Genomic DNA, 20,594 nt, shown 5'->3' on the forward strand with positions numbered 1-20,594 from the left:
CACGCTGATTCCAATGGTGCAAACTGCATTGAAATCCACTGCCACCGTTGTGGAGGTAGATGTGTTTGAACGTGTTAGCAAGTTTAGCAAGCTAATGAATGATCTGCGTTTTGTCGCATTGACAATGACGTTGCGGCTGCTTTAGGTGACCTCGCTCTCTCCATTCACTTTTGACACAAGGACACACGTCACTTATAGAAGCGGCTGCACCACTTACAAGTATTATATCAAAACTAGGGATGTCAACGGTTAACCGTTAATCGATTAACCGTCGCTAACGTCGTTGTTCGGTTATTGCTGTCGGTCTATCAGTTAATATTAAAAAAAAAAAAAAAAATTTTGGTCTATTTACTCAATGAGCTCATGCCCAAACAAGGCGTGTCTATTTAGATGCTGAAATGTTAATGCTTTTTGTGTTAGAAATTCTAACACAAAAAGAATTTGTGTTGAAATGTTGATGCTTTTTGTTAATGCTTGTTAATGCTTTTTGTGTTAGAAATTCTAACACAAAAAGCATTAACATTTCAGCATCTAAATAGACACGCCTTGTTTGGGCATGAGTTCATTGAGTAAATAGACACACAAAAAAAAAAAAAAAAAAAAAAAAACATTTTTTTTTTTTTTTTTTTTTAATATTAAAAAATTATGAATTAACCGATAGGTTAATCGATTATTAGCGTCGGTTAATCGAAAGTGAAATTAACCGAAAATTGACATCCCTAATCAAAACATTAAAACACCATGTTATCCTATTAGAAAAGACAGTTTTGACCCATCAAATCCATTAATGTTCTGCAAACCTAGTTATCCTAAACAGTTAAGGAAAATTATGCAACTCTCTTTCCCTAGGAAGCTCCAGGAATCAACCATCCATCCACCCACCCATAAATAAATAAATAAATAAATAAATAAAAATCTGTGAAAATGAAATTCCCACTAAAATCAATGCAATATCTGTCAATATCATTTTTGTTTCGGTTAGTTTTTTCATACCGTGCAGCCAAATTTTCATTTTTGGGTGAACTGTTCCTTTAACAGCTTCCTCACGCATACTGCGTGGGTCTCTCTCACACAAGCTACCTGCACCATTTTGTCTATAGCCACAAAATTAACACTTCTAGCTGGAGCGACGCCAACTGTACGTGATCCAGCAACTGCGGAGGTGCATTCGGTAAGTCTAGGCATTTTGAGATGTCCTCTTTAGCGTAGCAACGTTAAGTTAGCGATAGCGTTAGTTGTGGACACAACCTAGCGTGCTGGTCCAGAGACGCTAATCTGATTGGCCGCTGGGAGCCAATGGGAACTGTTAGTTCTGAATATATTATAGAAACAGACCATTCTTGGGACGCAACGAGATGAGGAAGTGACAACTCCGTCACAACAAACGGGGTTGCTATATTTTCGACAAATTAATCCAGAATCATGTTTTATGGACCAGAGACACACGTTTTTAAAAGGTTACAGCTGCACAAATTGGGACCTTTAACTTTACTGTATTTCATATCACAGGTCAGTGTTTCCCATACATAGGGGAATTTATGGCGCACCGCCACAACGGGATTTTGACCACCACAACAAGATGTTGACAACAACAACAAAAAGTGCACCTGAACGCAACATGCAAGATACCCGCTGAATAAGTGTCCAAATGTTCATGTCAATCTGGCCAATACTCCACTTCTGTTATAGCATTATATAGCATAATCTATGATTTAGGTGCTAAATTGTCAAATACCGCCATCTGCTTGCTACCCAGGCACTTATGTATGTACTTAACCTAACTAACTTAACCTAACTAACTATCCGGTGTGCACGACATTGTCAGCCTAAACTCCGGCTGACACCCCAAAAACCTACAACCCGCTACAGAAAAATGTATATTGTTTGTTTATTAACTGGCCCCTCGCCTTCTATCATTTCACGAAAGTGGCCCCCGGGCAAAGCAAGTTGAGTATCCCTGACCTATAGGGAGACATTTTGTTTGTCATTGTAAACCCACAGCACAGTAATGATGACATGTTCTTCATAGATCTAGCCTTTTCATTTTGCTCTTAAGTGCTTTCTCAAAGTACACCAAATTCATGCATTTTACTTTAAAATGTTAAAAAATAAATCTTGCGGGGAGGCATGCCCCCGCACCCCCCTAGGGGGTCTGTGGTCCCCCACCACAACAACTCCAAATCCTGTGGGAAACACTGCAGGTTCACATGTTCATGTGCTTTTAAGTCGTCTTTTCCAGAAAAAATAGGTCTCATTTTCGGTTGGTTGATTTATTTCTTTATTTCAAGCTCTTTTAAGGACTTCCTGGCATAACAGGCTCATTTTCCAGGTATTCCAGAGACCAGTACTTACATTTTGAAAAGTTATATTCAAGGACTTTAAGCACCTTGTATATGAAGCCTGTCTCTTCTTCTGTCCTAGGATTTCGCAACTCACTCTCACTGCTGTGTGCCAGCTGAGATGCAACATCCTCAGTCTGGATGGTGCAAGACAGACGTGCGACACCCAACTGCTTTGACTTCCAGGCCTCACCACAATGAGCCAAGTAGAAAACAATAGATGTCTGAAGTCTCGATCTGACCAAACGGTGACTGAGACTCGAGTTTTCACTTAAACAACAGAGAAATACAGCCTACCTACAGCCTACAGAGGGTGACATAGTAGGAGGCATAGCTTGAGCGCCTAGCAAGGCAAGTCTGTACAAGAGGCAGATCTCCAAGGAGTGCAACTCTTAACCATACTAACGAGAAGAAACCAACCTGCCTCTTCAGTCATCCAGGTATAAGTCAATAGCCTATAATTAGTATGTTAGCTCCTAAAAGGCTCGAGTCGATCATGGCTTTTTTCTTTTTTTTCTTTTTCAAATTACAAAATTTACACAAACTGGATCTTTACCAGCAAAGTATACAAAGTAGCAGGGTGAAGGGTACGAAAGGGTTGCTAAATGATAGGCTATATAGACTACTGTCTAGATTCACTCTAATGGACAAGAAGCCGTCCTGCATCATCACTGCTGTAAATTGTAGGATGCAGTGCAGTATAAACTGCTCTGGTTGAATGCTTCTTCATATTTCAGTCAAAAAAAGGACTGAACCTTGACAATTCAAAAGCACAAAACCATTTGTCAAAGATCCCACCTTACGCAATGTTTTTCATTGCAAATTTTTTTTACATTAATGTGTGGTAATGTTACCTGGAAATACAAGAATGATCTAGCAAATCTGATTTCAGAAGGAACTGATTAAATGCGTTCAATCTACATCTCAAGAGAGCAAGGTTCCTTTGATAAAAGCTAGAGATGATATTCTTTGCTGACCCAATACAAACATTTCAGCTTGCCTGGCAATAACAATATCTCAAACAGCTGAGGGATTGCCATATGTTGGTGATTTCCGCTTTGTGTTAGACACTGATTAAATATTCTACCTATAAGTAGTGTTCACCCATTTACCTGTCACAACAATTTTATTGTCCTGGCTTATCAGCTGCAGCCTGCAGTCAAGCCATACGCAGCCACTGAAGTTGGAGATAACGCCCTAGCTGTCCTCTTGGCCTGCCAGGTTTTCCCCAGTCAAATATTTATAGAACTTGAAACGTTAGATGGCCATCAGGACTTGCTAGCTTTAACAAGACCTGCAAGCAATAGCAGAGCCATTTCAAAGATCAAAACTTGAAATGCGTCTCTTATTAAAAAAACGACAACCATGGCTACCAGAAAGAAAATATAACTAATCTAGAATATATTGCTGAATTATTTTTGATGCACTACCTAAGCCATAAACGGTATCATGAAGCACTGGTGGTTGTGAGGGGGTTAGGAGGAATAGGGATAGCCATCTTTCATATGATCGTTAATGTGTACTTTTCCAAATCATTCACCACCACGTTTCATTAGCTATTTTCCTAAGTGCTTCCTCTTGTTAACAGAAAAATAAATTAAGTCAATGACAAGCCAGGGCGTAGTACGTTACCATATTAAAAGTTTAGACAATTGCTGACCAGATTTTTGACAGATTTGTTTTTGACAGCTCAGCACCCCTCCTGAAAACATCTGTATATTTACACACAACAGAACTTATTCTCCATGCTTTACCTTAACATAACATATAACATTAATAAACGAAACTTAAACGTATTAACATGACTAACTTGGAAAACTGTTGGGCCAACTGAAAAACACACCCCGATGCAAAGAAGTAACTGTTTAGGGCTCAGTGAGTCATTATAGTAGCAGTAAGCAGGAAGCTTGATCAATTAACCTGTATGTTTTAAATGCTCCAGATCGGCGTGGAGTGAGCCTGGGTGTAGCCACAGTTAGCTGGACAGCTACACATCACCCGACATCACTAAACCTTGCCAGTCGAGCGATGGAGACTGCTAAACTAGCCAGTTATCTCGCCAACTAGCCAGCTATGGTACAGCCTAGCAGGAAGGACCCCACTCTGCCTGGCTGTCACAGCTGCCCGGACAGATTTCAGACGCAAATTAAAATGTCATGTTAACTGAAACGGCCATTTACCTTGCTGCTCTGGTAATCTTCAAATGCTCTCAACGCGCTGTCAGTGAGTTTGACGTGAAAGACGGAGACATTGCTGCCATTGCTCACTCTTCCACAGGACAGTCCGTAGCACTGCTCCTCCTTCAACGCCGCCATCTTGCTACCATTTCCACCACGCGCACGACGGCACCACTGTGTCGTAAACGCAGAACTCCCGTCGCTTTTCAATGAATATTCAGTGACTAGACAGTGAAGTCAGACTGACAAGCGGTACACAATAATCGCATGTGTAATAATAACCATAGATAAACTGAGAGAACATTTGCACTAGTGCATGGTGCGTGCACTAATATAAATTAAAACTGTCAGTCTATCTATCTATCAACTTAATGCACAATAAAAGCATATAGCCTATTATTAAGTAGACAGCCAGAATTGTATTTAAGGTTACATTATATGTTTGCGTTATGGTAAATTATGTCTGGCAAATAGAGAGGAGAAATATGCTGTAGACCAATCATTTAATCTAAGAAAAATAAACATTTGGATTAAAAAAATATATTAAAAAAAACGTGAGCATACGTGCGTAGGAAGAGGGAAGCGATAGGTCATTTAACTACGTCAACGAAACGTCAATGTCTGAAAACCCCCACACAAAGTTGGGAATGCCCAGTCCACTTATCGAATGAAACGGAGCACTGAGGGGGTAGCACACACGTACAATCGCGAGATATGTCAATCATCTAAAAATGGGTTAAAGCGCTATATATCATTCGATTTCGTCTTTGAAAAGGACGGCATGTGTGACATATCATCTCGGTTTCTCTTCTGATCTGGGAAGGGGTTATTTTGCCATCCAACCTGGCAATATTTGTTCATCACTGGATACCAACCTCTGATGCTTAATTAAACAAGCAATAGTGGCACAAATTGTGATATATGGGAGGGGCAAAAAGGAGACTGTAATTGGATAACAGAATAGACACTTTATTGTGATAAATACAAAATTAACAAATGCAGGGAATGTCAGAAACTCAAAGTATCCTTTGTCACCATTATGTCACCAACTGCTAAGAGTGTCTGCAACATTTGGCTCTGTACGATCTGTCCTAAAGAGGTCAAGGATTCAGGCTCTCATTTATTTATAGATAAAAAACAATTAGAAGAAAAATCGAATAAATAAGCAACATTTAAACATCCATCACAGACCAGCTCTTCACAGACACAAATTATAATACAAAACAAAACAAATAAAAACACATATGTTAAAATAATCTAGGGAAGAAAACAAAATTCACACCCAACATTGTACTCGAAGGTTGACCCTTCAACATTTGGTCTTAATCATCAAAAACTGAGGTATAGTTGACTGGATTTGAAAGAGACTGAAAGAAAAAAGGAGTTACACAATGAAAAACACTATGAATCATTTCTCTGCAGCTGTATTGATATGAAAGGAAAGGAGCCATTTAACGAATGGGGAACAGAAGCAGGTACATCATGATGTACATGAGTGGAGTCCAGAGGAAGGGGCAGGAGAATACACGGGCCAAGCATCTTCCAAAGTGTGGACCTCAGATAATACATCATCTAGATCACACCAGCCATTAAAACAGCAATCACATGTTCCGTCTTGGATAGGGAAATAATTGCTCAATTAACTGTACATTCCAAAGCTTTAAAACTATATGAATATAGGACCATATATTACAGTAGGTATTTTTGTAGAAAGAAGAAAAGAAATCATTTGATGTATAAATCAGACAATCGACCTATGGTAAATTACTTTCCATTTCAGTGCTTGCTTAATCAATTTTATAGAATCACTACCAAAAAACAAAGACATTGGCAGCAAAACAACAATGAGTGTCTGGCAATGAGATGGATATGGATAAGCCTGAACATTGATGACGTCATACAGTAATTACTTTTCCCCATATGTAAATATTGATGCTTTTATTATTTGTCACATATAGTTCTCAAACATAGCAGAGAAATGTAAGGACAGTCACAGTGAAGTGGCGACTGACCAATTGACATTTCCATCCCCTTCTACCAAAGTTCAAAAGGCACCGCCAGATCTTTAGGTGCTCCCATGTTTATGCTCCGACTTTGAAAGGGCTTGGACAGGCCATCACAACAGGTTTGGTTCAATTTCTAGCAGCTATGACAACAGATAACGCTACACCGCCAATGGCTACGGCAGTGGCACCAAATAGCCACTTCCAGCTGAGACCCTGGGGAAGGAATAGAAGAGAGAAAAGGCGCGTGTTTAATCGACTGAATATTGTGACTGTAATGCAAAGCTCAAAGCAAGATCTCAATGTGTCTTAAAACCTCTCACAGATATTTAAAGAGTACCATTAAGATACTATGTAGCATTGAAGACTGACATAAAATGAATTATATTGTTGATGTTGATTGCCTCAGAAAGGTTTCACCCATGGACTATTTCAACATCATTTTGATAAAAACGACTAAAACACAAGTATATGAGCCTCGTGCGATTAATAAAGCAACATAGAAGTTACAGCTATATCCTAACCCCAAATGGTGCCTGTAGGTGTGACTCAAACACTTGACTCTTATTATCGCTGGAAACGGCAGTCTCACCCAAGACGACTTGGCCTGGTGTTTCTGTGTGCTGCTGCTGCTGCTGCTGCTGCTGCTGCTGCTACTGGCAGGGTTACCCAGCATCTTCTTATACATGGCCTGCTCTGCTCCCTTCTGCTCCGAGTGCTTCTTCACCAGCTTGGACAGCTCTGCGTGGATCGTCTATACCCCAAGAGATACGACAGAAATGAGCTGAAGGGCCAAAGCACCCCCCCCCCCCACACACACACACACACCACAAAACCCAACTGTCCTGCTATATAAATGTAAACACAATGTCATGCTATATCATCCCATGACAGATTTCCTTCTTGATACAAGTGTGTTTCAGGTTGACAATGCCCTTTATTTTCAGGCACAAGTGCTCACCAAGTGGTCTGGAAAGCATGACAATGATGTCAAGGAGCTTCTGGAAAGGAACCCTACAAAGCACTTCCCATCATTGCCATAAAGTCGGAGGGAGCAAGTGATCACTCACAATTATTGTCGGCAGCCATTAACACATTTTTCTGAAAGACCATTTTCAAGCTACAAAACACAACACTCCTAATGGAGAGCTGATATTTTTTCCGGGGGTACGCTACAACTTCATTTGTAACATTTTAACAATAGCAATGACTACATTCAGTCTTACTCTTAACGCAATGATGATATTATTTTCATAATGGCTTGTGGCATTATATCTGCAACATGGAAGTTACAAATACTTTTGGTTTGGTCATTCAAAAAAACATTCTCGTCAACTACTTTTGGTTTGGTCATTCAATAAAACATTCTTCCTAAATAAACTATTGTGTTTTTCATTCGTTACAAGAAATCACACAATTAGCCTGTTAGTGTACATCAATTCCAGGAAATGGCTTAGCTATTTTTCAAACATTTTGTTTCAGATCTCAGAGTCACTTATCCAGCAGAGTGACTAAAACTCACTGCTTTCAGAGACAATGCAAATGGCATGCTTATGCTCTGTAAACACGCTTTCAAAACAGGGTGGAACTAGAGATGAAATGGTATGAAAATTTCATATCACGATTATAGTGACAAAAATTATCACTGTTATCGTGGTACTGTTAAAATGCACTTAAAATGTTCAAAAAGTACTGATACGCTCACTGAAATCATTTCACCAAGTTCTATTTAAAAAACTCAGGCCCAGCACCTGCATCTGGGAGATTGTTGCTAACTTTGGTTGATGATGGACAGTATTTACCGTAAATTCCGGACTATAAGACGCACCGGTCTATAAGCCGCACCTTCAAAGGTGACTATTTTTTTCTTCTATAAGCCGCACCGGACTATAAGCCGCGGGTGTTTTGATGTTTAATTACCATATGTAAGGCTTCGTGCACAGAGGGGATAGTCGGGAAATAGATGGCTGTTTGGGGAAGCTCCCATTTATTAACATTTCAACAAAACAAAAGTCAGGTCACTAATCCCCAGACAAAATCACACATTGTGGTATTTTTTGTTTTTTTTACAGTGCACACAGTGTCCGCGGTGTGGTGAAAAGAGGGCAAGAGAGGAAATTAAAACAGAAGTGGATTTATAGTTAGAAAGAGTGCTAAAGAAGAGAGAATTCCGTTTTTTATTTTTTTATTTTAGTTACTCACAGTACTATTGACCAGTCCAACTCAAAAGATATTCGGCAGTTTCACTTTGAGCTCTTGTTCCGCCGCTGTCCATCAATGGTTATGACGAGTCTCGCTGGGTACAGTACGCCAAAGCGATATCCATTGACTCGATGATGCTGTTGTATGTTGCGCGTTTCTGTTGCACCAACGCGGACGGTGAGGGGCTTCTTCCCCGCAGCCTGGAGGATGAGTTGACGGTCGGGCCAGCGGAGTAGGCAGATGAAGATGGCCCTCGGTGGCAGGCCGGGGTCTGGACGTGGCCGAGGCGCCCGGTGTGCGGGAGAAAGGAGGAGGAGGAGAAACCGCCACCTCCACAGCCAGCCACCTCACACACCCCAACTGTTTAATAGTGCCCGGCTCGCATGCCTCTCGGTCGGCTGGCCGGACAATATGCACCCCGCTGCAGCAGCAGGCAGCTTCGGGAGGTTTTCTCACTGTGTTCGGGACTTCGGCTCTAACTCGGCCAGATGGCTGGACACGAGTGAAACTCTTCACGGTTGCATTATTTTCTTTAGTGAGTGAGTGGATGGACTTCTGCACGTTTTCAAACTTGTTTTCAAGCTGCTCAAAACCTCTGAGCGATGTCGGACTTAATCGATAGTGTTTCACGGAGTAAAAGTTTAGCCCAAGCGGTGTATCTCCAGCCTCCAGCAGGTGAGTCATTTCCTCATTCATGGCGTGATTGCTTCGTCTTTTTCTTTCTGCTTACCTGTGTTGTGTTATGTTATGTTATGTTATGTTGTTAAAAGAGGGCAAGAGAGGAAATTAAAACAGAAGTGGATTTATAGTTAGAAAGAGTGCTAAAAAAGAGAGATTTTTTTTTTTTTTTTGGAAAAAATCCATAGATAAGACGCACCGTTATATAAGCCGCAGGGGGCAAAAAAGGCCAAAAAACGGGAAAAAAGCCGCGGCTTATAGTCCGGAATTTACGGTACTGTGAAAGTGGTAATCAAACACGGTTTTAATGATAATAAAAATTTGAAACTGTATTACTAACCGTAATTTTTCACATCAATGGTTTATCATTACAGCGGTTATCGTTTACGTGCCCATCCCTAGGTGTAATAATGCCATTAGAAAAGAGGATGGAAGTATACAGACATCATTTGATGTCTTCAGGTTACATCACAGCACACAGTCTACCTTCAAAGACAAGTGTGAGGAGTGGGGAGTCTAAGTCTCAAACCCCAGGGTCTGCTCCTCCCAATCTATTGCCAACATTAAGTGACTGTTTTAACTGCACAGGGTTTCAGCAAGGCACCGTTGGCAAGTTGGCACCAATGTGGTGCAGTCATCTAGTATGCACCATGAATGAACACACTCAAATCTTCTGGGGACAAACAAATACATAACACTTCTTGTCCCTAGGGCCAAGATAAAGTAAATAAGCATACAAGTGGTTTAAATAAAGAGTCATAAAAGCTGCAAAGGGAGAATTCTATTTTAACATAACAAGTAACTTAGCTAAAATGTGTAACTGTGTCTTGGGCTTCAGCAAACACATCACTGCAAACATACATGCAGACAATTTAATTATATTATTATCTAACTCAATGGCATAACTCCGTCTGCCAGGCAAATGCTTCTCCAATGGCGTTTGAGAGAATACAATCTTCAGTTTGGATCTTTGAATTGACTCGAGATCTACATAACGATTGTACATTGTACTCCCAACAACAAATGGGCCACTTTAATTCAGCAATCCATCTAAGACAGATTAAGCACATACAAAATGTAGCGGTGTGCTACGTTTAGGCCTATGCCTGGGATCAAAAGCTAAGTGGCAGACAGGCAGTGCACAGTTTGACAGATTGGTGTAGGACTGAAGTGGGGGATTCTGGGCATGAGTAGCAAGATGCTACAGCATGCAGCTGATCCAAGAAGCCCACACAGTGAGCTGAGCTGTCAAAAGGCCTTGTGTAGCCAAAGAACCTCGTGTATCAGACTGTATAAGCAGGACAGCAGGGACAGTATCAATGCATTAGATATGGCTGGTTTGCAGGGCACAAAGAGACAAACCTATTTACAGCAACAACATGAAAACAGATCCATTGAAATGATGAATCAGCAGTCCACCTGGCTTTACACTGAACACTGTGATAAGATATTCTATACTGTGGCGCCATCTACTGGTCATAAGTGAGAACTATGACACATGGCTCCAAAAGCTGTGTTGTCTCTAAAATGAATGGCAAGAAGCCAAAAGTACCTTGTTACTTGGTTCCAACCTCAGTGCCTTCCTCAGCATTTGAATGGCTTCTCCATATTCACCTTTCAGGGCCAATACCTGGAATGGCAACAGACCAACTCTTAATACAAGGACTCAACACAGATCAACAACACAGATCAACAGATACACACAGAGAGAGTGAAGCATACCTTGCCCATGCGGAAAAGTGCTTTTATGTTGTCTGGCTGGTGGGCCAATGCTGCGACACAAGATTTAAGTGCTGCATCATAGCGGTCCAGCTTCAGCTGAGAAGCAGCCATATTGTTTAAACACTTGACTTTCACATCCATCAGCTCCATCTCCTCCTCGGGAGTAATGTCCACTGCAACAGAAGAGACCACAACATAAACAACAAACACCCGCAGAAAACGTAAAACAAAAACAGAACCATGAAATATGGCCACAAAAATGAAAGTATTATTGACATAATTGTACATATTCACATAATGTACAATGCGCATCATTTATGTAATAAACCTTCCACTGGACCGTGTATCTTACCTTTAGAACTAGACTCGGTGATCTGCAGGGCGATGCTATAGGAGTTGACAGCAAAGGCATAGTCCCCATGCTGGTAGTGGGTGTTGCCCCTCTCTCTCTTATGGCTAGCCAGGGCAATCCTTTCTGCAGGGGGCAAAAGCTCCAGGTCTGGAGCATCAGTAGCATCCAGCAGTTCCACTTCAAGGGACAGTTTAGCGTTGGAGGGAACCTCAGGGTCAAGACTAACAGACAGAGAAACACAGTCAAATTCATGATGTAAGAGCATTCAATCATTGTATTACACAAAGTGTAATTAGGAATTTTCATTTGTCTTAAAGTGTGCTTCACCAGAGGGGTCAGAGCACTGAGGCAGGCAGGAGCAGCGGCCCTAGAGCAAGCAAAGGTTCAGCATCCTGTTCAAGGACACGTCAACAGAGTGGGACACATTGGTCCCTGTGGACATCAAAACACAGGACCGGCTCCTGTCGTTGATCCTAACCTGAGTTTTTTTAGAAGTAGAAGTCATCGCAATTAAGCCGTCTTCTTCGGGGAGAAGACTGGCAGTAGGAAAAAAGCACTAAGAAACTAAAGGGCACTCGGTAGAGCGCGTCCTCCCGCCAACCTTTCTACAAAGTTTGTGGTGTTAAGTGTATTCATTCAGAAGTTAGGTGCCTTTTTGTGATCGGCCCTGCCCATTGCCATGCCCCCTTTTGGGCCGTGGGTGTGAGTGAACATTTAATCAGTTCTAAGTTGGTCCATGACCTACTTTTCTACACACCTTCGTGCACATCTGTTCATAACTTTTTGAGATACCCTGCTGACAGACAGACAAACCGGGCAAAAGTATAACATCCTGGCCAACTCCGTTGGTGGAGGTAACAACAGTGGATATGGGAGTGGCTAGCAATCTGCGGGAGAATGCCAGACTGTAGCTGAGAATTAAGGTAGATAATTTGTAGGCTGCAAATGGGTCTCAAGTCCACGTTTAAATGGTGTGTTTGATTCACTAACAAAACCAGTGGCCTTGAGGAGGAGGCTTTGCCCACAGCGGGTTTCTTTTGCTTGGAGTCACAAGGACTCCTGCATCTAGTAAGTGGGGGATGGAGTTTATAATGATTAAGTTCATCAGTGACACAAAGTACGGAAGACAGTGAATAGCGGTTTGATTGAAACACATAGCCTACCTCCCACGGGAGCCATATGCATATTTCGCATCAGCCTGGATGAGGGCCTTCTCTCCCATTTCCATGAGCTGCACTGTGAGATCCAGTGCCTGAAAGGAGAAACATGTCACTGCAGTAAGATACAGATATATCAAACAACACAACACCAGTTGCTGTTCTCACTAATTTGATGATTTTTACCTGGATAACATCGCCATCTCCCAGAGTGAAAGACAGTTCAGGCTGCTCCTCTACAAGTGGGCCATCATTTAGGCAGGTCTTCAGATGAATCTTGACATTCTGTCCTTTCTGTGGCCGACTGTCTCGCCCTTTCCCCGCCTCCAAGACTTTCTTCGTCAGCTGGCCACTACCTGCAGACAGACAGTATTATAAATCTGTCAGATCAAATAACACAGTGATCTATTTTGATCTATAAACCTGTATTTATCCAGGAAAGGCTTACTGACCATGCATGCTCTTTTTCAGCAGGGACATGCATCATATTCATACACCAGTGGTTCTCAAAGTGGGTTCCAGGGACCCCCAGTGGTCCTTCGGGGGGTGCCAGGGGTCCCCAGCAAAAGGGGAATAATTTATTTACACTATAATTCCATTCATATAAGTAACACAATGACAGAATGTATCACAATTTTGGTCATGAGTTTCATACACTTTCTGTAAAAACATCAAAAAGCAAAAATCTTATCAGATGCCGGGGGACCCTGGGACAAAATCTTATCAAATGAGGGTCCCGGCCCGTGGTCTAATTGTGGGGTCCTTGACGTGAAAAGGTTTTTGAGAACCACTGGTTTACACACACACACACACATGCACGCACACGCACACACACACACACACACACACACACACACACACACACGCATGGCAGCTGCTCAGTATAATCACAGTCTATTATATTGTACCTTTCAGTCACAAGCATACCCTAACTTCTAGACTGCTGCAACACTGTCAAAGATTAACCCAAAGGAATGTCACCTCCTACAGTCTGACATGGTGTCACGAAGAATCCTTGGTAGGCTAGCTCCATACAGGAGAAGACGTTGGGCTAACTATGTCTTGTGACATACTTTGGTTCACATACCTAGTACATCCAGCCATTCTTCCACTGGGGCTGGAGTGTCGTTGCCTGCTTCTGCCTGTTCAGGCCCCTCTGGCGTGTTCGTCTTCCCACCCCCAGCATCTTCCAGAGGAGGGGGGTCGTCGTCAATATCCTCTTCATCCAACATCTCGAAGTCCTCCCCGCTGTCCAGCAGCGAGGTTCGTCCAGACTTTTTCGCCGATGGGACAGCGTCATGGCTCTCATGTGCCTCTAAGCTCCCCTCCTTATCAGTCATCTGTAGAACGAAACGTATGAAGCATAACAACGTCGAATACGTGAACAAAAATGTTTTTTGACGCCATTGCTAGTTGCATCAACCCCAAGTCCTTAAACGTAAATCCACCAAACGTTAACTGCTTCCATGGCATGAGACGTTGTGATATCATCATATGGTAAAAGCTAGCGTAAATACCTCGCGACCTAAATAAAAGCAGCGCGTTTCCGTCAAGTCCAGGAACTTTATAGTCATTAGCTAACGTCGTAGCCTAACTGCTAACTTCGCTAGTTAGCCGATAACGTAACGTTTACGTTAGCCAATTGGCTCCTCTAACAATCTTTTGATTAACAACCTGACTAGCTAACATTGGTTAGATGTTTCCAGAACAGTCTCTTCTGACGGGCAGATGATGCTCGTTAGCAGGGATTTGACATTAGCTGTTAGCTAATGTTCGCTTGTGTGGCAGGCATCGAATAGGACATAACGTTAACGTTACAACCCTATGTGACCTTACCATCAAATAATGTGTAGAGCCTTGCTTTTGTCCGGGGAGGTCTAGTCTCGCTTGCCAGACTATCTCCACACGTCGTTTCTCGCTGTATTAGCGCAGCAGAGGAGATCCGAGTCTGGGGCAAGGAGGTTCTCGTCCTCATCCAGCTTCAGCAAAAACAAGCATCATCATCAACAAGAGCGGTTCTTCTTCTTTGTATTTCTTGTCAGATTGCAATACCAACTTTTTAAGGTGCATACCGCCACCTACTGTACCGGAGTATGTAGAACAGGATCACGATTGACTTTATTTATCCGATTTATGTGGACAAAAAGTGTACAGTATGCAATGTGCATAAGTAATGTGAGTTTAGTATTGACTTTATAGGAGGGGAGGGAAGGAGAGAGGGAGAGGGAGAGGGAGAGGGAGGGAGAGGGAGAGGGAGGGAGAGGATGAGTCTCCTCTCTCTGCATGTATGGGAGTTATGGTTATTGCGGTGGGCACAAAAGACCTCCTGTACCGGTCTTTATCCACCCTCTCCACCTCCTCCTCACCCCTGATGGAAACAGGGTTCGGCTCAGTCCTGATCCTCCCAAAGTCCACAACATCTCTCTTGTTTTGGACACATTTAGGAGGTGATTGTTTCCACACCATTCCACACCGTTTACATTAGTCTAGGAAAGAAATTAAATAAAATTTTAAATTAATAAACTACTATTATTCTATTAAACAACCCTGTGTCTTTTAAGAATTATATTACCAAAACAAGAGCTGGATAAAGTGAGCAACAATTTCATTCCAACTTCCGGTCAGGATTTTTCTGAAGAATTGTACTCAAACTATATTATGCTTGCTTCCATCACTCAGAAGAGCTTTTTTTTGTTTTTTTGTTAAAAATCTAAATGTTAATGGAGTATAAGTAGGGAGAAGAGGACACGTGGCACATCATCTCCAGAGTAAGTGGGAGTATAAGCAACTATGATTGCACAACTGTATGTCACTCAGGCAGTTGTGATGTCATCAGTGATGTCACTCGAGCAACTGTGATGTAGTATGAGCCGATGACGCACAGTTGCACGATGGTGCCTAGGTGGGTGGGCGGTGTCTGTCTGGCATGATTCTGGGAGCCCACGGAGCGGACGATTTCCATAACTGCAGCCATGTCGCATCGTCTCCAGAGTCTCCACCCTAGGAGTAAGTTTGAGTATTGAAAATCACCTGAAAACCAAAATGTTAAACAACAATGAAAATGATTTCACTGGTACAAAATGTCTCACCTATCTTAGCCTATTCATTGCAACTGACATAGCTCTAGAGACGCTGTGTATACAATAATGGTAGCATCTTTTTTCTCTGCTTTCTTGCTTAATGAGAGAGTTGACTACATTAATACGATATTCTTCAATAACTGAGTGGTATAGATTATAGCCTTCCAAATGGATCATGAAAGTGATGCTCTCCCTGTGAGATGATCTGGGAAGAATCATGAAACAGAAACACCACATGTCTGGGGGTGAATCACAGTTCAACCCAACCAGAGTAAACTGGTAAATCCAATTTCAAGCCACAAAGATGATTCAGCTCTCAGGGGGGCACCTGTTAGCTGAAAGGGGGCTTTAGTCTCACAAGCGCCCTCATGGGGTCTTATGTAATATCTATTTATTTCAAACTTACTTCAACAGGACACTAGCTTGTAGGCTATTCATAAGAGGTAAACTGGTGCCTCCTTAACAATCTTTAGGTGCAGCAAATCCTTTTCCCCCCCTTACCTCTGTCCTGCCTGTGTAAGAACATGTTCCCAATATACAGTGAGCTTATTAAAGTTGACAGCTGGCATTTGCCGAATCAATTTGAGTCTTTTGGTCTACCTAAATTAATTTGACAATATCAACATACCAAGTTATTTGACTAATCATCATTTTGAAGATGGAGCATCCACTGGAAGATTGGTTTGCAAGTTTAATGTGATTCGAAGTAACTTCCTGAACAGTAGCTACGCTACACTATCTCTATCTATCTATCTATCTATCTATTGGTGAGGTTGAGGGCATAATAATAACAGCTCAGAGGAAGAGATTCAAACAACAGGGAAAAATCAAATGACATTTATTATTGATGCATTGTTTCTTTTTTGATAAGCAAATTATCTGTTTTTCTTTCAGTCTAAAGAAACTTTACAATATAAAGAAACATACAAAGGACATCTTTATTACCTACACAAGACACCTAAGTCCCTAAGACAAGATTCTGAACTATCCTACCATGAAATACAAAGCAAACCCAAGAGACAGACTGCTTCATATTGAATACTGCCGTGTCATCAGAAAGGACCATGAACGGTACAGGAGAGTCATTATATCCCCTCCCCAACCCCACATCACCACCCCTCCCACCCAGCACATCTTCCTAATGGTACAGTATTATACAGCACAATAGAAGTACAGAGATGGCCAACAATCGATATACACAGAGGACTGAGAGGATCAGTGAGAGAGCATCAATCTATACAACGCTATTACAGGAGTGAATAGCAAAGGACACAGTTTTTCCCCATAAGTATTACTTTTTGATCTATTCTTAATTTAAAATGAGGTTCTCTAAGTATTTTTTCCTTTTTAAAAGTTTTTCTTTTTTCTTAAATTGATAAAAATCCTTCATATTAAAAACTGTAATATGTGGTCACATGTTTTTTTCTTTTCTTTTCGAGAAGATGCCCTTTGGAATAATCAATCAAACGATTATTCGATAGCCAATAGTCAAATTGAACTGACGACGCAGGAGGCAAGGGCAGAGCGAGGATGCCACAGCTTCACCTCTCTCTGTCCTTACGAGATATTAGGTGGCAGTTTGAGCCTATTTCAAGCATCTGTCCTCCCCACCATCAAAGTAATTAGCATACAGTTTCCATTTATTGTCACTGTATTCTATACATTTTTAAAGAAAATTTCAGGTTTGCCCACACGAACCAAATCTTAAGCGCATCGTTTCTCTATATGAAAAACATGGACAGTTTATTTATAATTTACTTTTCAGCTGTATTCATTGGTAGTGACTGACATATCAAAACATGTCAATGATATCAAAATGCATTATACAGTATTTACAAGAAAGGAAATTAAAGAAAAGGGGGAGGGGGCTGGGGAGTGAGGGATGGGATTGCAGCGAGACGGGAGAGGGAAGTGACGGGAGGGGGTGTGTCAGTACATTGAAGGAACACTGGAACATGTTTCCCAGGCCACTCATAGCCAAACCCTGGAGATGTCCCTGCTGAACTCTGAATACAATCTGCTTCACATTGATATCAGCACACGGATGAGTACATCACCAACCAATAGAGGCTACAATGGTTCTTTTGCTATTGTTGGTTTTTAACACAGCTATAAAGTAAGTGCTGCAGAGTGACACCATGACGACAGTAATTTAGACTTTGAAACAGTGACAGAGGGTCGATCAGGCCAAGGGTAGATTATAAAAAGAAATTAAATAGCATAAAATGTAACGATGGATTTTCTTGTGTGTGCAGATTCGTTGGGCTTGCTTGTTCCCCTAAAAAAAACTTTTTTCTCTCTTGAATACACTTCACAGAAATTAAAAAGAAATAAGTCTGCAGAAAACAACCCAGAAAAATGTAAAGAGCTCCATTACAAAGTAACCTATTATTGTTCCTCTTCTTTAGACCATTGAGGGCGCATTCCGACGGTTGACGGGAGCTCCAAGGAGAAAGTTAGTGAGTCTTGCCGGGCTAAGATGGTGGATCATAAGGATCTGCGAGGTCAACCCAAACTGAATGCAAGAGGGCTTTATGCTTGAATCAGAAGTCCCAGAATCTCTCCCAGTTCATTGTCAAGGAGACACTGGCGAGGGACCAGAATGAGTCCTCAGAGGAAACAGTGCCTCTGCAGTCCATAGTGAGGTTGAAATCAAACAAAACGATGAAGGGGGAAGGAGACCGTTTTTTCTTCTTCTTTTTTCTTTAGGATTCACAGACAAATTGTAAATAACAAATAATAAAACAACCACAATACAAGCTAAATATGTTGTATTTACAGGCAAGACCAAATCCATAGAAGAGACAAGAGGATCAAAACATCCCTCTCTGTCCGTCACTGAATGAGAAATGCCAAGACAGATGGGCAGTTGTGCATGAACCAAAAACAAATGTTCAAAGCTACCTGTCCTGAAAATCACCTCAGGGATTCCATCAGAACAGTCCATTCCCACACAGTAAAACCACAGAATATTGTGAGGAGGGGTGCTTATTAAGACAAGATACCTAGAAGACCGATTATTCAGGTGTACCAACAGATACTTTGTGCTGGAAAACAGCAAGGCTCTGGGAAAGCCTCCGTTTTAATTACATGGGAGGTTTTAGCCAAGATAACGCCTCGGCACAAACCATTTCATCCGGTGAAGACAGTCAATTATTCCTATCATACTCTTGCATTTAAAAGTTTACGCACAAACTTTGCTACAAACTTTGAGATAGTGAAGACACTATAGCTACAAGAAGAGAAGTGAAGGAGATGTATGTGGACTTGTGACTGTGACAAAACAAGACAAACAAACATCAAATACCTAAAATCATGTAAACAGAAAATCATTGTGCATTTGTCGAGTGTGTGCTTATTCTGTTGTTGTTGATGCTGCTGCTGAGATACAATGTGCCCTTTACAGGAAATCATAACTACATCATTAGTACAATAATATCAATTATGAAAATTATAACAATAATATTATCAACAACAAAAATACAAACATTTAATGAAAACCATTCTTGCCCCAAAATAACATTATCAGTTCATTTTTTAGCCCCCCCCCCCCCTCCCCGAAAGGAGCAGAGTTATTGAATGAGGGTTTTCAGGCCCTATAAGTCAACTACTGCACACCCTCATAATTTAAGTTATGATCAGCATAATATAATGGAGTGGTGGTGGTGGTGGTGATGGTGGAGCTGGCTGCAGAGCAGCACCTTGATTGGGTACGAACGCCACGCGCGGGGGGCAGGTAGTGGGTTTGGGAGAGATGGAGCAGGAGCGGGTTTGGGCTCTCACTGTCCTGGGCCCGCCATGAGGCCCGGCAGGCAAGGAGAAGCGGCCAAGAGACCCTTCCTGTTGCTTGGAGACTGTTTCATGCTCTTACCCCCATTTTGCAGGCGGGATGGGGGCCCTTGAGGGGAGTCCTGCTTTCCAGGGGCATCCCCAGGGGCTGTGTGGCACAGCACACCGTCCAGGAGGGGAGGGGGAGGGAGGGTAATGCAAGACGCACCAGGGTGGATGGGAAAGGGAGATCAGGGTAAGAGGGGATGAAAAAGAAATAAAATAAAATAAAAGATAAAATAAAAATAAAAAAAATCACACACTCATCGTCATGTTGGGTGAATACTGTAAAGAGAGAAAAACAGAGGGAGGGGAGAAAAGATAAGCCAATACTATATTAAACTTCTAACCCAATTCAAGTTCAAGGCAATACAACTAACTAAACTAAAATGCCATGTACAGAACACCAGCCTTTGTGCACTATTATATAAGACAAACCAGCTAAACGGCATCATCGCTGTCATGATAAAACCTCCCTATTTGTTTTCTATGTCAGTAAACAAGCAGCAAGCAGAGCATAGTCCAGCCAAAGGGAAATGTTAAGGAATTTGAGAACACAGTTAAAAACTCAGCGGTCAGTTTTGAATGAATCAGGAGAAGCACACGATATGACATTCTCTCCATGCGTCAGAGAAAGCATACTATGTGCCGGTTCTCTTCCATGCTCATGTTTGCATGCTGTGTGTGTGTGTGTGTGTGTGTGTGTGTGTGTGTGTGTGTGTGTGTGTGTGTGTGTGTGTGTGTGAGAGAGAGAGAGAGAGAGAGAGAGAGACAGTGTGTGTGTGTGTGTGTGTGTGTGTGTGTGTGTGTGTGTGTGTGTGTGTGTGTGTGTGTGTGTGTGTGTGTGTGTGTGTGTGTGTGTGTGTGTGTGTGTGTGTGTGTGTGTGTGTGTGTGTCCGTGTGTGGTGGTACTCACACTTTCACTTTGGAATGGATTTAAAAAGTTGCCTGCCATCTCGCCATCATCCCGCGGAGTTCCGGGGGGATTGTTCATGCCTGCCATGTTATTGGGAGAATTCTAGAACACAAAGGAAAGAGACCAATAAGAACGCAGGG

At 41.9% G+C, this 20,594-nt stretch overlaps 3 protein-coding genes across 3 annotated transcripts in view; all 3 read right to left on the minus strand.

Annotated features, from left to right (window-relative positions):
- ell (elongation factor RNA polymerase II) overlaps positions 1 to 4,654 on the minus strand; it is a gene marked incomplete at its 5' end in the record, with an annotated part of 54,318 nt that extends 49,664 nt beyond the window's left edge. The window contains one exon of the mRNA XM_083648177.1: positions 4,520 to 4,654. Coding sequence (XP_083504303.1) covers positions 4,520 to 4,654 — 135 coding nt within the window. The remainder of the gene's footprint in view (positions 1 to 4,519) is intronic.
- Positions 4,655 to 5,478: 824 nt separating this feature from the next.
- fkbp8 (FKBP prolyl isomerase 8) lies at positions 5,479 to 14,607 on the minus strand. Its single transcript, XM_083648204.1, has 9 exons — positions 14,467 to 14,607; positions 13,718 to 13,970; positions 12,817 to 12,986; positions 12,637 to 12,725; positions 11,474 to 11,694; positions 11,122 to 11,294; positions 10,952 to 11,029; positions 7,112 to 7,273; positions 5,479 to 6,735 (listed from the first exon to the last, which is right to left on the minus strand). Exons 1-9 carry the CDS (start codon positions 14,467 to 14,469, stop codon positions 6,649 to 6,651), a joined length of 1,236 nt encoding a protein of 411 aa, XP_083504330.1. The 5' UTR covers positions 14,470 to 14,607; the 3' UTR covers positions 5,479 to 6,648.
- Positions 14,608 to 19,429: 4,822 nt separating this feature from the next.
- Positions 19,430 to 20,594, minus strand: part of ssbp4 (single stranded DNA binding protein 4) — a 115,378-nt gene continuing 114,213 nt past the window's right edge. Inside the window, exons 13-14 of the mRNA XM_083647245.1 lie at positions 20,455 to 20,556; positions 19,430 to 19,647 (exon numbers count right to left, since the gene is read on the minus strand). Coding sequence (XP_083503371.1) covers positions 19,570 to 19,647; positions 20,455 to 20,556 — 180 coding nt within the window. The 3' untranslated portion in view covers positions 19,430 to 19,569. The remainder of the gene's footprint in view (positions 19,648 to 20,454; positions 20,557 to 20,594) is intronic.

Source organism: Poromitra crassiceps (genome assembly GCF_964638095.1).
Source record: "Poromitra crassiceps genome assembly, chromosome: 12".
Classification (NCBI taxonomy): Eukaryota; Metazoa; Chordata; class Actinopteri; order Beryciformes; family Melamphaidae; genus Poromitra; species Poromitra crassiceps.

Bases quoted from the DNA above. Each gene is read 5' to 3' on its own strand.
- fkbp8 (XM_083648204.1), bottom strand. The intron at 12,726-12,816 runs GTAAAAATCATC...TTCTCCTTTCAG, and splicing joins GAGATGGCGATGTTATCCAG to GCACTGGATCTCACAGTGCA. The intron at 7,274-10,951 runs GTACTTTTGGCT...CTTGGGGTATAG, and splicing joins GGTTGGAACCAAGTAACAAG to ACGATCCACGCAGAGCTGTC.